This window comes from Muntiacus reevesi, chromosome 19, assembly GCF_963930625.1.
Source record: "Muntiacus reevesi chromosome 19, mMunRee1.1, whole genome shotgun sequence".
In the NCBI taxonomy this organism is placed as follows: domain Eukaryota; kingdom Metazoa; phylum Chordata; class Mammalia; order Artiodactyla; family Cervidae; genus Muntiacus; species Muntiacus reevesi.
The window spans coordinates 58,303,770-58,319,926 of record NC_089267.1 but is presented as its reverse complement, the minus strand read 5'-3'; the positions used below and the strand labels follow the sequence as shown (position 1 = coordinate 58,319,926).

Genomic DNA, 16,157 nt, shown 5'->3' with positions numbered 1-16,157 from the left:
CAGGGAGGCTGTTGAGAAGGGTGTATACCTAGTCTTACTTTCCCTCTAATACTTACATCTACATTTAACTAATGAATGTAAGCTACTTTAATAAAATCACAAAAGTCTATATTTTTCAGGGCTTTTTCTGTATATATGAAGTTTCCTTTCCCCAAAGCTTACTTGTATGATGAGAATTATTCTAATAAGTAAAATACAAGATTTATGGAAAAGAGCCATAGGAAAAAAAAAAAAAGGTAGGAGGCACTACTTCATCCAATGGGAGTTGGCCCATATTTTGCCCAGATGATCAAGTAACGTGATATTAAAACAAATTAAACTTAACAATGATGTGAAAAATAAAACCTTGAACTTCCTTACTTACCAAACTGCATGCCCCAATCTCCAAGATAATTTATTCTTGTTACTTGATGTCCTAAAGCTTCTTTGAGATTTGCTATAAAATTTCCTAGTAATCAATAAAATACATAATTTCTCATTCTTATATGTTTTGTCATAAGAACCATCTAATATCAACGCAAAACAGAAAATTCTCTTGACAAAATTTACTTTTTTAAAAAAATAAAAACATTCATTTTTGTGTTTTCATCTATAATATGGAAAAGGAGTAAAAATTATTTTGGAGGATGTAATTATTCTAAATCTCACAATTTTCATCAACATTAATTGAGGTTATAAATACACAGAGTAATGGTGATTCCATGTCAATTTCAAGGACAGCAAATAACAGAGTCTCAGTAATTAACAAAGAATATATAATTTGGGTGTTCCCTAAAGAACTCAGCCATATGGATTTTTGTTAAGTAGCTCACTCCACCTCCTTTCAATTATGAAGTCCAACCTCTCACGCTGCTCCCCAAATAACAGCACACAGGACTCCAAGGCCTCTACCCTTCTGTCCTGCTGATGCAGGCGTGACCTCCATTCTGCACATACCGCAGAGGCTGGGAAGCTGACAGTCACAGACCCCAGAGCCTCCCGCAGTGAGGGTTCCAGAAGTCACGGGCAATCAGGTCCACTTCCTTTGTGATCTAGACGGTACCTTTACTTTTTCTGGAAAGCACAATGGTGGAGGCTCTGACTCTTAGTGGCGTCACTACTGGAGGTCCTAGTGTCCTGTCACACAACTTCCAAGGGAAGTGAAAGATAGGATGGGGTGACCTCTTTTGCTTCTCTGAATTCTTGAAGGTACAATAAACCAGGAATAATGGCAGGTTCCTGACTCTGGCAGCGGCAGTAATCGAAGGAAAGGCAGAAGCTCCCTTGATGATGAAGTTCTGTGCTAGTTTTGGACATCATCTATGTCAGCTTAATCCAAAGAGTCTTTAGCACTCCCAACAACTCTGCAAGCTATTCAATATCCCACTGTAAATTCCCTCCTGCTTTCACTCGAGATCTAGTTTTCTGCAAATAGCCAACAGGCATAGCTGACGAGTTATAGTAGCTACTTCTGCAGTCCCCTACTTCTAGACTTCCCCAAACGACACAGTCCCAGCAACAGAAGGCACCTTCTGTAGCTGGCACTCAGACGGTATCCCCAGTTTTTTGTGGTACCTTACTATCTCATGTGTGTGCTTAGTCATTTAATCGAGTCCAGCTCTTTGCAACACCATGGACCGTAGCCAGTCAGACTCCTCTGTCCATGGGATTCTCCAAGCAAGAATACTGGAGTAGGTTGCCATGCCCTCCTCCAGGGGATCTTCCCAACCCAGGTCTCCAGCATTGCAGACAGATTCTTTACCATCTGATCCACCAGGGAAGCCCATGAACACTGGGGTGGATAGCCTATCCCTTCTCCAGGGGATCTTGCTGACCCAGGAATTGAACTGGGGTCTCCTGCATAGCAGGCAGATTCTTTACCAGCTAAGCTACCAGGGAAACACCTATTAGCTTATAAATCCAACTAAATGCCTGAACCTAGGCTTTTGGAATTAGGCCGCCTAATTTCAAATCCTTGCTGCTATACTTTACTCGCTTTGTGATTTGGGGAAAGTTACTTTTGGTGTCTGAGTTTCCTCATCTGTAACCAACAGGACTTACTAGTCAGGGCTGCTGTGAAACTAGTTCAGATAACACATGAAAACACTTCACATGGTAAGTTTCAATAAATATTGTCTCTTCCTGGTTCAAGCACGTCCCTTAACTGTCAAACAAGTTTATCATGCTTTACCCTTCAATTACTCCTATGCTTTTGACTTACATAGCTTTTCTTAGACAGTATTATTTCTTATATTCTTTTTCGTCAAGTCCTGTCATTTCCTCTCTTATAATGCTGCTGGAGAACTTTGTAACGAGAGTTGACTGTAGTGCAATATAACCTATTCCACAAATATGGACATTCTCCAAATCTTCAAAGTATTCCAGCATAGATTAAATCACTCTAAGTATGCAAAAGACAGATTTCTATATTGGAAGACAGATTACATGAGATAAACTCTAAAGTCCCTTCCAATTCTAATATTACACAATTCTAACTGCAGTTTTAAGATGGGCTACTATATAATGTCATGTTTTAATAGAAATCATAAGTCTGCTATACACTCAAACATTACAACCAAGAAGTAATAACAGTACTCTTTGTTAGGAAAGTCCTGTTTCACTTTTCAGTCTTGAAAACTCCAGTTAGTACTCATATGACTCAGACTGAGTTTATTTTTTAAAACAAAATACATGAACAAAAAAAACTGGGAGGATGACTATCAATCCCATATAACTGTTTTCATTTATGCATCTTTCAGTTCTTCTTAATATGCATACATACTTTTAACAAGTTACAATCAAAATATACATACCTGGTTTCTGAGTCAATCTTTTGGTTTTGAAACAAATTTCTTTTTGTCATTTTTAAACCAATTTTTTTTCATTTTGGGGTCATATTTAATTAGCATTAAGCTCATATAAACTTCATTTTTTTGTTTCTTTGTCCTTTTGCTACTTAAGCATTAAACCATAAGACTGTAATTACCAAATGCTGCTCTAGAAGTCATGTTCAGTACTTTACGTGAAACTAACAGCACTTACCTATGATGGTAGAACGCAAATGTCCAACGTGAAATTTTTTGGCAACGTTAGGCGAACTGCAAGATAATCGTAAAAGTTATTTTTTTCTGTTCTACAAACAAGAGTTCTAAAATGAATTAGGTCATAGCTATAGTTTAATATAATTGTGGACAAAGACTTTGGTAATTTTGGACAAAGACAGTTAAAAATTAGACATTTAGAGCACTTCCTTGCTGGTACAGTGGATAAGAACCTGCCTGCCAGTGAAGGAGACACAGGTTCGATCCCTAGGCCGGAAGATTTCACATGCCAAGGAGCAACTAAGCTTATGAACCACAACTACTGAAGCCCATGCGCCTACAGCCTGTGGTCCGTAACAGGAGAAGATGCTGCAATGAAGAGTAGCCCCGGCTCGCCAAAACTAGATAACGCCCGTGCGCAGCAATGAAGACCCAGCGCAACCAAAAATAAATAATTTTTAAAAATTAGACATTTGGAGCAAAGATAAATTAGATCTCAGAAAGAACCATCCTTAGGAAATTGATCCTGTGACTCAAGAGGGAGTCATGTAACATACACAGAAGCAGCACACTCAGCAAGCGGATACAGCAGAGGCCTGGTAAAAAGAGGAAGAAATTCAGAGACGTTGTTTTGACACAAACAAGGTATGTTATTAGAAATTAAGTTTAGTGCGCTGGTTCTCAATTCTTTAATGTCTAAAAATTATTGTGGACCCCAAAGGAATTTTGTTTATATGAGTAGTACCTATCAATATTTATTGTATTAGAAATTAAAACAAAAATATAAAAATATTTATGTGGAAACCTTCCCAGGATAACCAGAAATAGAATTTACCATTCCAAATTCTCAAGCAACACATTTGTTACTCTTGGTGTTTGAGAAGTTGCAATTAAGATTTAGCAACACCTAATGCCTCTAGAGCACATTCACTCCCCGACAGGCAGTCTGAGTCTGACACAGGTTACATGCACTGACTCAACAGTCAGAAGAACTGTGGTGTGAGGCACTCTCATCTCTTATTTTTGATGAGAAAATTGAGACACAAAAAGGAAAAAAGATAATGAAGTACATCTGGCAATATCTTGAGGACTCTTGAACCTAGATGATGAGCACATGGAGCTTAATATACATTTTCTCTCTTTTGTGTATGTTTGAAAATTTCCTAAGTTTTTCAATATTAAAAAAAGATATTAACTAGGACACAGCTAGTTAAAAGTGGTAAAAACAAGAGCTTACTTGTGGTCTGTCTCCAAAGCCTTATTATTTACCTTTTTAAAGGTATTACAGTTTAAAACCTTGATCTGACAGATATCTGTATACAATTGTGAAATTATGAAACTATAAGGAAATTCGTGTAATCATTATTTAGAAAGAAAGCAAATGTTCTTCTATGGGATTAAAAAATAAGTAATCTCCTGCTTCTAGTCAAGAGAGAAGAACAAGGCTTAGGCTTAATTACCCTTCTGCCTTAAACAACTAGAGAACTAGAAAGATCTATGGAACACTGGCTTCATGACATTGAACAGGACGGTGAAGGACTGTGATCCCCAGGAGGTCAGCCAACAGGGTGAGCCTCAGGACTGCCTTACTAGCAAATTCCCGAGGTGTAGCTAAAGCAGACCAATCTATACCGTGACGATGTTTATATCAGAACAGAAGAAAGGTTTCAAATCAATAATTGAAGACTCTTCTTTAAGAAACTAGAAAGGGAGGCTCAAACTAAATCCCGAGTAAGCAGAATAAAAGGGAGTAATACAGACGTAGGTTAAAAAAAAAAAAAAAGAAATTGTGGTATCATAACCGGTAGTGGTGGTTATGTGACCTGGCATCTTTGATAAAACTCATTAAACTGCATGTTGAAATACAGTGATTTGCACTGTACTGTATAATTATACCTCACTATAGCTGATTTAAAAGAAAAACTACAAAAAACTAAAAATAAGCTGGCCATGGATGTGCTGACATTAAAGGAATGTGAGACACATTGTTTAATGGAAAAAGGAGAAGAACAACGTGTGAGGTGTATGACCTCTAGGCAGGTAAGCAGGAAACCGATACCGCCGACTGTCTGTGTGAGGAAGCAGGAGACTGGGGCAGGGAGGACTGCCTTCTCACTGCACAGCCTTTGTCGTCTCTGAATTGTTAAACACTAAGGCTGTTCTCTAATAAAAATACTAGCTAATTAAACAGTTTTTGCATAGCTTTTGCATTTTTAAAAATGCAAAAAAGCACAGTTGGTTTACATGGTATGTTTCAGGTGCACAATGGTGAATCGCAACCTGTAAAGAAAACGCTCCATCTGAAGTTGCTATAACCCGCTGCCCCGAGCGGCACGGTCCATCGGTGCAGCTCGTCTCAGACGCAGCAGTCTGCAGGGCTTGCCCGCCCCGCCTCGCCCCTCCCCACTCAAACCCCAAGTCTGTGCTCGTTTCTTTTCTGTTGTATCGTTAGCTTAACTTTTAGATTCTACCTGTAAATAATAACACAAGCATTTGTCTTCCTCTGACTTATTTCATTTAGTACAATGCCCTCCAAGTCCATCTCTGCCGTTGCAAATGGTAAATGTTCATTCTTTCTTACGGCTGAGTGGTATTCAACACAAACCTCATCTTTACCCACCCATCTGTTGATGGACACTTAGATTACTTCCATATCCTGGCTAGTGTAAATGATGCTTCTGTGAATGCTGGGCTGTATGAGTCTTTCTAGTGTTTTTTCCTTCAGATACAAACCCAGGAGTGACACTGCTGGATCATATGGTAGTTTTATTTAGTTTTTTGAGAAACCTCCATACTGTTTTCCACAGTGGCTTTACCAATTTCCATTCTCTCCAACAGTGCACCAGGGTTCCCTTTTCTCACATCTTTGCCAACATTTGTTATTTGTGATCTTTCTGATGATACCCATTCTGATAGGTGTGAGGTGATATCTTATTGTGGTTTTGATGTGTATTTCTCTGATGATTAGCAGTGTTGAACATCTTTAAATGTGCCCGTTGGCTAGAACTTTGGTACTTTTTCTTTAGAATTAGAAGAAAAATCTGTCTAGAGCTTCAAAAAACCTCCCTTGAAATATCAATTTGACATTCTCTGGCACCACATTCCTACTCAGAAGGGAATACAATGAAATGGAAAATACAAATTCAATTCCTTTGGCAACCAAAGTAACTACTATGGATTACAACTTGGATGCTTTACTGGAACTCTGAAGTATTACTTCATGTAATTTCCTCAATCTTGTAAGAAAAGAGATATTATTACTTTTATTTTCCACACATAAGAGACTAGAGAAATAAACTGTCCCATTCCAGATGACTGAATCAGTTACTTAGTGAAAACTGGTACCCTGATCTCCTGGACTCCCATCTTCCCAGAGGTCAATTTGTTTTGTGGGTACACTTCACATGGAGCAGCGGTGGGGAGACACGTGTTGGTACAAGAGAAGAATGGCTGCCGCTGCTGACCGTGCTCCTGAAGATCAGATCTGAACACAAGAGGAAGGGCTGACTCAGGAGAGGCGACGCTTCAGGGCTTCCTCTGCCCACTGGGAAGAACCAGAGTCCAAGGCAGACAGCCACCTGCCCTGGCACTTTATCACACTCCTCCTGGGTCTGACAAAATATAGGGAAGCTAACCATTTGTCACTGTACCAGGAAGGCAGTAAAGGTTAAACATACAGGATTCAGAGTTAGCTCTGTGACTCTGAGCAAGGTTCTTGACCTAGCATCACCATCATCATTTCAATTTAAGGGCCAAGTTTGTACTTTTCAAAGGTTTCTTTTGATGTGGACCATTTAAAAATTCTTCACTGAACCTGTTACAACACTGCTTCTGTTTCATGCTCCGGCATTTTGGCCCCAAGGCGTGTGAGATCTAAGTTCCCGACTGGGGACCGACCCTCAGCCCCGCACTGGGAGGAGGGCTCCCAAGCACTGGGCCCCCAGGGAAGTTTCTTGAACACAAGAGTTTCCATCTCTTCACTCTGGGGTGAAGTCGTCTGGTCTATTTAAATAAGTTCTCTCTTCCCTCCTCTCTCATTTTCAGAAGAAATTCAGGAAGGATGTTTTCTATCACTTTTTACCCTCCCGTCTACCTCTGTGTCTCTCTTTTGAAACCACAGTAAGAATCATAGAATCGGGAATATTTCTAAGGGAGGAAGCAGCTCTAGTCCCCCACCAAAGCCAGATGAAAAACAACAGAAAGCAGAGATGACTGCTGGGAAATGGACTCTGCTTTCATCAATGATCAGATGCTTATAAAAGTTCCAGCCTTCCTTAACTCCTTTGGGAAAAAGTTGAGAGAGGCAAATCTGTAAGTAAATAAACTGCAGTTCAAAAAGCCTCCAGAATACAACTCAAATGGAACAGGCTATTTTTAGACATTTCTTATAAGCATAAACAAAAATGAGTATTATATGGGAAACAAAAGCTCTGGAGAAAAACCAAAGAATCAATGACTAAGACAGACTAGTCCTGGGGTTTTGATCTTGGTTGGGGAGAAGCGATGGTAAAGAGGAAGTGAACATTAAGGTGCATGGATGGCAGCCTCTCATGTTTCAGGAAACTGGCAACAGCACCATTTCAAGGGTGAACGTGCAGTAACAGACACTATACTACTTCCCTACTGATATTCCCTTACTGCTGGCTAGGTGAGAGCAAGGAGTGTAAGAGTACTGAAGTGCCTCCCCAGAGAAGGGTACGTATACTGCATCACTGCAAAGACAGAATGAAAAGAATTCAAAGTGTCCACACACTCTTTGCCACTCTTTCGTTAACAGATATAATCGACTTCCCTGCCCCGAGTCAGGGATGATCCTGTGACTTGCTTTGACCAGTGGTGACATAAGTGATGATATACCCGTTACAAGACCAGATGTTTTACTATTTTGGAGTCCTGAGCACCTTTGTAAAGAGGTGTGGCTACTCTGCTGGAGAGAGAATACAGAGAGATGGCTGGCCAGCCCACAGGTGAGACAGCAGAAAAGTAAACGAGTTACCTGGATTTCTAGCCCTAGTATAATGTCTAGATGACCAGAGTTGCTTAAGTGACCACAGGCAAACAAAAAACCATTAGACTATGCTCTCCCCAGTTTCCTGGTCTATACATGAAACATAAAACAACTGGTTGTTGTTCTAAAACACTCATCAGTGGTGTGGCAAACTTTTTCTTAAAGAGCCGGACAGTAAATATTTTAGGCCATCTGGTCTCTATCTCAATTATTTGTCTATTGTACTCAATTGCTATTAGCGTATCAGAGTAGCCGCTCTGACAATAAGTAAACGAACATCTATGACTGTATTCCAAACTTACAAAAATACAGCAGGCTGGATTTTGCCCATGAGCTAAAGCTTGCCATTCCCCGCATCAAGTTTTGTAGTGGCTTGTTACGCAAGAGATCACTGAAACGACAAGCAGCTTTCTTTGGGGGATGGCCTTAGTGTAGCTCCTCTCTGCTGTGAGGATGACTGCAGAGGTCTCTTTGCTCTTTCGACGCAACAACGTTTAAACTTAAAGCATCCTGATTGGGGCACACTGGTAGCATAAGATTTATTCATAATCTGTATCTGCTCCATGAGAAGGTTAGCTTACTCAGCAATCAATCCTTGTCATACACAAACGAGTTTACCAAGTCTTAGAGGGCCTGCTTTTTCTAAGAACAGGATTGAGTGGCAGAAGACAGTACAAATAAATCCCATTCACCTCTGATTATCCAGGTGCTAATCATAACTAAGTTTAAGTTATCACAATAAATTATGAGTTAAGAAACTGGAAATCGTATTTACCACATCCACTTAAAAAAATCTTCCACAAAAACATGTACTAAGACAAAGGCTCTAGCAAGTTCTAGTTAAGTGAGAAAAGAGCTCATCGACACTTATCCTTAGCTTTGAATACGGCAAAAACAATTTCTCCAAAAAATGGTCATGAGCGGTTCAAAAGTGATCGCTTTTTCTTTTTTGGTTACTAAGAACAATTCAAAGATTAGATGGTTTTATTGATGGCATGTAAGAAAGTTATTATGAAGACTATGCAGAGCCATGTTAAAACATCAGGCTATCTTTCTGGTAATTTTAAATGATATGCATTTCATATAATGGACCCTGGGATGTTGGATCTGAATCGGTAACATCAGTAAAAATTGAGTTCCAGTAGTAATAAGTACTCCTATAGCCGGAACCTGGCTTCTAAATACTTTCCTCACAAAAAGGGAAGTAGGACTTCTTGGGAGAAATGGACAATTCCAGGTCTGCGTAAGACTGGAACATCTCAGGCCAAAAAGAAAGTACGCCAGGCCGTATGGGAACGTGCAAAGAGCACAAAGGCCCCTGATCTGGGATAATCCGAGTGTGTGTGCTCAGTCACTCAGGCGTGTCCAACTCTGAGACCCCATGGACCGTAGCCCGCCAGGCTCCTCTGTCCATGGGGATTCTCCAGGCAAGAATACTGGAGTGGGTTGCCATGTCCTTCTCCAGGGGATCTTCCCAAACCAGGGATTGAACCCGGGTCTCCTGCATTGCAGGTGGACTCTTTACCATTTGAGCCACCAGCAGTTCCACTCCTGGGCATACATCCGAAGGAAAGAAAATCAGTATCCTGAAGCGACACCTGTTCTCCCGCGTGCACTGCAGCATTATTCACAGTCGCCAAGGTACGGAAACAATCGAGGTGCCCATCCGGAGATGAAGGGTAAGGAGAATGTCGTGTGTCTATATGATGGACTGTGACTCAGCTTTTAAAAACAAAGGGAATTCTGTCATTTGCAACAGCACGGATGGAACTGTAGGGCATTATGCCAAGTGAAATGAGCAGACAGACAGAGACAAACACTGCGTGCTATCACATACATGTCAGATCTAAACACTAAACAGTCACACTCTAGAAACAGGATAGAGAAGGAGCTGTCAGAGGCCGGAGGCCAGGGGAAATCGGAGGAGGCTGGTAAAAGGTTTAGACTTCCGGCCGTAAGACAAGTAAGTACTGAGGATCTGAAGTATAACGTGGAGAGTATACCTGATAACACTGTATTGCATAACTGAAACTTGTTAAGCAACTAGAACATATGTTGTCACACAAACAAAGAGGTAAATAGGTAAGGTAACAGAGCTATTAATTGACTCAGTTGGGGAAATCCTCCCACAGCGTGTGTGTGTACATATATCAAATCATGCTGCACACATCGCCTTCTAATTTTGTCAACTTTACCTCAATAAAGCTAAACATACATACACACACGTCACAAGCACAAAAAGCTTGTTTCCTGGTAACTATATTACTTTGAAATTCTTAATATGATAGTAACCATTATAGGTGCCTTAAGAGTCCACTAAAATGAAGAACTAGATCTTCTAAAAAAACAAAAAATCTATTAATACATAATTAATAAAGGAAAAAACCCATAATAACCATTAGGTACTTTTTTGGTTAAATTTCAACAAGTTTTATTCATGGTTTAATGATCAACTCACTGTGACTTTAAGAACATAAGCTCACTGATTTTTCATTTTTCCATGTGTAATTTTGTGAGACCCAGATGATAACAGTAAAACACCCACCTGCCCAGTCAATTGATCAATGAATGCATATGATCGGTAGGTACTCACCTGAATTCAACCACGATCCTCTTCTGGGGGAGGTCAGAAAAAAGTTCACTTTTTAATCCATATTTTGAGCCATCTTCAATCACCTGTTGCAGTACAGTCTAAAGAGTAAAAGGTATGGGATTTAATGATACAGAAAAATTGCAACTTTCTTAATTACTTTGTTACTGGGAACTAATTCTTGCCAATTTTCTCATTCTAATTTATGGAGCTGAGAAGTTTACAGCAGTTAGCAGCGCTGCCTCCTCTGATCGCTAATGCTAATCAGAGCAGTCGTGACACAAGTTAACGTCTGTGGGGCCTCTGCGTCCTGCTTTGCATCATGTCTACTCATCCTCACGGCAGCCAGTGATGTAGGTATCTTACAGATGGAGAAACTCAAGCTTAGAGGGATAACTGCCAAAAGTCCCATAGCAAATGGCAACAATAAAACCAGAAGCAGCATCTAATATTTACTGAATGCAGATTACAAGCCAGGCACTATACTAAACATTTTATATGTATTATATATATTACTCCTCACAACTACCCTGAAATGTGTGTTACTTTTACAAGCAAGGAAACAGAAGCTCAGACTGGTTAAGTAACTTTCCCTAGGTCACACTACAAAAACTTTGCCCACTCCACAGCTTAAGTGTTAACTCGGCATGATGCTGCTACTTCTGTGATACTGATGACCTCAGTGATGGCAGAAAACAAATAAAAAATCATAACTCAAGTGCCTCTTGGCCAAGTAAGAAATGAGGCAATACCACAGAAACTGTGAAAACATATTCCAGGTTAATTTTTAGTTATTCACCATAGAATTACTATATAGGTCACAAAATTCATACTTTATTTTTTGCTAAGGGTGATGATGCACTTATTCATTATTTATTTTTTATTGTAGGATTTTGAAATGACTGATAGATTTTTACTTATTCTTTTACTGATTTTGTTCCACACACAGGATTTTAAGTCCTAAAAATGTAGTTTCTGACATGAAGAATTCTATCATTAGGGCTGGTTAAGACAGTCACTAAATCGAAAAGGCAGAAAGGCAGCAGGAGGCAACAAAGCAACAGTTTAAGAAGCCTCTACAGAGTGCCAGGCTCAAGTCTAGAAGCTTCTGTTATCTTTAAGCCTTATAATTTAAAATGGGCCACATCTCCCATTTAACTGATGCAAGAGCCAGGTTCAGAAGTTAAGGTTCAGACACAGAGAAAATCCTTCACCGACACTGTGCATTCAGTCACATAGAGAAAGGATTATATAGACATTAAATACAGTACTGTCTATAGTACACGAGGGACCCATTCAATGTTTGTTACTCCAAGAATGTGGGTCACAAGAAGATTGCAAGTAGGGCGGTAAATGTTACAGATAATTCATTCTTGGATCACTCAGAGGTTAAGGCTTATCCAGCCTTTTCACCTTCTATCCCTTTTTATGTAAGGGATGGCAGACTCCAAAAAAAGTACTGGCAGCTACAATTCTCTTTTAAGAAATGACTCTTGAATAATTGATTTCTCTGACATAAACAAACAAACAAAAAAAACCTTTAAGACCACCTTATGTGCTTCGCTTCCAAAGCATTCACTGACAATTCAACCCACCTGCTAACTATATATAGTTTCTTTCTCTACTACTTCACTGAAGGTGTTCTCAAAATCAGTATTTTAAACGTCAACCCAGCTGAATATTTAAGTTGTGTTTATTATTTTTATCAATTCATTTTTTGTAAAATTTAAAAAATTAAACAAATTAAGATAAGGCGAAAGTCTGTGCTAATCCTCATCCTTTTCTGCCTTCCCCAGGGGTAACCACTTTTAAGCACCATTTTGATGGATGACGACTCCCTTCTCCTTGAAACTACCCCTCCTTCCTTGGTTGCAGTGACATCATTCTCCTGACTTTTGCTTTCCTCTGCAGATCCCTCTTTCAATGCTCACCTGTCTCCCTTGCTGCGCTCTTTTCTCGCTTCTAGCTCCTTACTTACACTTCTCCGAGGTGTAAAGTCCTAAGACTTCACCACTTACCTACCAGAATCGTGTGCTACAGATTGATCTACACAACTCAGGACTGAGCATCTCTCTCAGACACTTCAAACAGAACATACTCCTCTTCTTTTTACATTCTTCATTTCTACAAACTTCACTCTGAACCCTCCAGCTAACCAAGTCAGAGACCTGGGAGTTCCTAAGATCTACCTTTTTCCCTCAACCTCCAGAATCAGTCATCTGTTAATCACCAAGCTCTGCATGTGCTGTCTCCAACATATCACTAGTTCTCTCCTCTGGTTTAGACCCTCATCATCTGTCAGCTACGCTGCTATAAAAGCGAAAACAGAAAAGGAATGCCTATCTTATATAATATACATATTTAATCAAGTCTATGGGCTTTCCTAGTGGCTCAGTGATAGAGAATCCGACTGCCAATATAGGAGACACAGGTTCGATCCCTGGGCTGGAAAGAGCCCCTGGAGAAGGAAATGGCAATCCACTCCAGTAATCTTGCCTGGGAAATCCCATGGACGGAGGAGCCTGGTGGGCTAAAGGCCATGGGGTCACAAAAGAGTCGGCCATGATTTACTTTCTGTTTTAAGGTTTCAATGATTTCTTACCACTTAAGTGACTTTACAGTTTCTGGTTTGATTTTTACATGCATATCATTTTTACTTTTTTAATTTTGAGGAAATTGGTTTGTTGAAAAGCACACTGTAATACTGATAAAAATCACAAGTTAGAAGTGTTGTTTTATAGTAACAGATAATATATAATGATTAAAATGAAATAAATTTCATTAGCATAATACCAAAGAATCATCACAGGTGCCACCTGTGGTACACATAACACACGGCAGAAATAATGACAGAGGAAAAAGCTGTAACTGCTAGGCAGAGCATGTAAGGCCCTTCCCACTGTGTAATTTCACATCCTTCCCAGGCCATCCAACGTACAGATCAGACTCAATCACCCTCTGACTTCTAGACAATCCTTCCCAGGCCATCCAACGCACAGTCAGACTCAGTCACCCTCTGACTTCCAGACAATCCTTCCCAGGCCATCCAACACACAGATCAGACTCAATCACCCTCTGACTTCCAGACAATCCTTCCCAGGCCATCCAACGCACAGTCAGACTCAGTCACCCTCTGACTTCCAGACAAGGCCATATTCTTATTTGTACCCTGGCCCAACTGTCCCCTCTGTCTGGAGTGCCTGCCCTCGTATCTCCCAAGGATATTCTTTATTTTCATCCTAATTCAAGGTTATCTCCTACCTCCTCAAGACAGATTTACTTTGATGGAGTGAAGGAAAAAAAGAAGAGATTTATGTGCTTCTTTCTTTACACTGGGATTGCATCTTACACATGCCTTCATTATATGGCTCATCCCAGTGTCTAGCCATTACACGTTGCATTGTGATTTTTCAATGCTTTTCTTTCCTTGAGGCCAGGACACATGCCATTTTGTCTCTAGATTTCAGTAATACAGTCCCTGGCAAATAATAAGCAAGGAGCTTATTCAATTAGTGGGCACAAAGAAGAATGTCAGAGAGCTAGTAAAGTTCCCAGATATTACAAAACAGAAGTAAGTTAGGGGCCATTTATTCACCAGTATTTATGTTTAAAGGTAAGATATACTTGGCAATGTAAATGCAGGTGCATAAAGAACTTCACAGAAACTAAATCTTTCAAAAGTTTCACTTTTGGAATGCTTCAGCCAATTAGTGACTATTCCAACTGGCTGGTACTTTCTGCTTCCCTACCACCATTCCATTTTCTGTAGATGAATGTTGCCACTTTAATGAATTCTTTATTGGTCAGTATTTCTCTACAACTTTCAACAGAACTTCTAATGAAGTTAGAATGCTTGAATGGCAGATCAGTTCCTTAGTAGCGGAAACGTGTGCTCTGCTTTCCATGTGTTCAACTGACACTACGCATGACTTGAATGTAAGCACTGCCTACCGACATAAACTCAATTAGTGAATAATGAGCGAAGTTAGAGACACTTAAATGAGTCTTTTTTTTTCTTTTCCTTAAGGTTTGGAATAGCATGCACAGTTGAATTTGGCAAATAAAACTGCATGTATGTGAAATAAAAAATGAGGTTATTCATTGTTTATTTCTAAGGCACACCAAAAAAACCCAAAAAACAAAAACAGGATTTTGTTTGCTTTTTCCCTATGTGGTTAAACTCATTTTCTGTTTTTCCTCCCTGGAAACTGAATTAACTGTTAACTGAAGCTACAGTTGCTTCTGAAAGCCATCTCTGAAAAGTGAAAGTGAAAGTTGCTCAGCCTTGTCTGACTCTCTGTGACCCCAAGGACTACACAGTCTTTGGAATTCTCCAGGCCAGAACACTGGAGTGGGTAGCCTTCCCCTTCTGCAGGGGATCTTCACAACCCAGGGATCAAGCCCAGGTGTCCCACACTGCAGGCGGATTCTCTTACCAGCTGAGCCACCAGGGAAGCCCAAGAATACTGGAGTGGGCAGCCTATCCCTTCTCCAGGGGATCTTCCTGAACCAGGGTCTCCCACACTGCAGGCAGACTTTACCAATGAGCTAACAGGGAAGCCCCAGAAACAAGTCTGGTGCCAAAGCGAGAGCTCTTCACAGTGATAAGTGCCTCCAGCCCCCAAAAATGTATTATCTAGTCCCAGAGATATGGCAGTTCGCACTGCTTTTAATTTCACATTTTAGCCTCCTACCTTTGAGGATGATTTATATGAAGACAGTATAAACTGCTATTAGTGTTCCAAACCTAAGCTAACATTTAATCATCCCAATTCTGCCAATATTAATAACTCAATTGCAATGCATGAACAGATACATTTTATGCAAGGCTAAATTTTGTACATGTGTAAGCAATGACAAACTCATAATTCTCTGCTTGATGATTAAGTTTTGGACATAGATCACTGGCTACATGTTAATCTTGATAACTTCAAAGTGGAAAAAAAGTTTTATAATGGTCCTGAGAGGGTTGAATTTTCTTTTCAATATGATCTGGAAACTTGAGACTCACAAATGAATATTGTTTAAGGCCCCAAAATAATAGCGCCAAGTGTAGAAGAAATTAGGCTTTGAGCAGATAAGAATTGCTATTAAATCATAATATAACACAGGTACAATGCTTAACATCCCTTTCTCAAACTATGGGTGCGCTCTAGGATGTATCTTTACTGTGACACTGGGCAGGGCTGCTGTAAGCAATTTGCTTGTCCTTTAATGAAGGACAATAAAATCATGTTATTATCCAGAGCCTCAAAGTTGTTACAATGAAGGGAGGGTTTCCACATGAGGAAGAGCAGCTGGACCTCAAAGTTCTCACTCTTTCCCCGCACTGTCAACTGAGAGGGATGTGCGAATATTTTTAATGAGTGAGCTAGTGGGCATCCTTATACCACAGAAAAACCTCATAATTAATTGTAATAAAGCATGAAAACTCACGACCATTGAAATTTTAAATTATTAACAAAATATGTGCCTTGCCTCGAAATATAAACCACATCTCCTTCAGCTAAGCTGGCTATAAAGGCAAACTTCATCTACC

General features: G+C 39.9%; 1 protein-coding gene across 7 annotated transcripts in view; it reads right to left on the bottom strand.

Moving 5' to 3' along the window:
• Positions 1-16,157, bottom strand: part of RARS2 (arginyl-tRNA synthetase 2, mitochondrial) — a 93,994-nt gene that overhangs the window by 55,553 nt on the left and 22,284 nt on the right. For 6 of the 7 annotated variants that reach the window (XM_065911542.1, XM_065911538.1, XM_065911537.1 and 3 more), the window contains exons 5-7: positions 10,622-10,719; positions 3,022-3,077; positions 365-448 (exon numbers count right to left, since the gene is read on the bottom strand). In XM_065911542.1, the coding sequence (XP_065767614.1) occupies positions 365-448; positions 3,022-3,077; positions 10,622-10,719 (238 nt within the window). The remainder of the gene's footprint in view (positions 1-364; positions 449-3,021; positions 3,078-10,621; positions 10,720-16,157) is intronic. The other variant, XM_065911540.1, reaches the window with a different exon arrangement.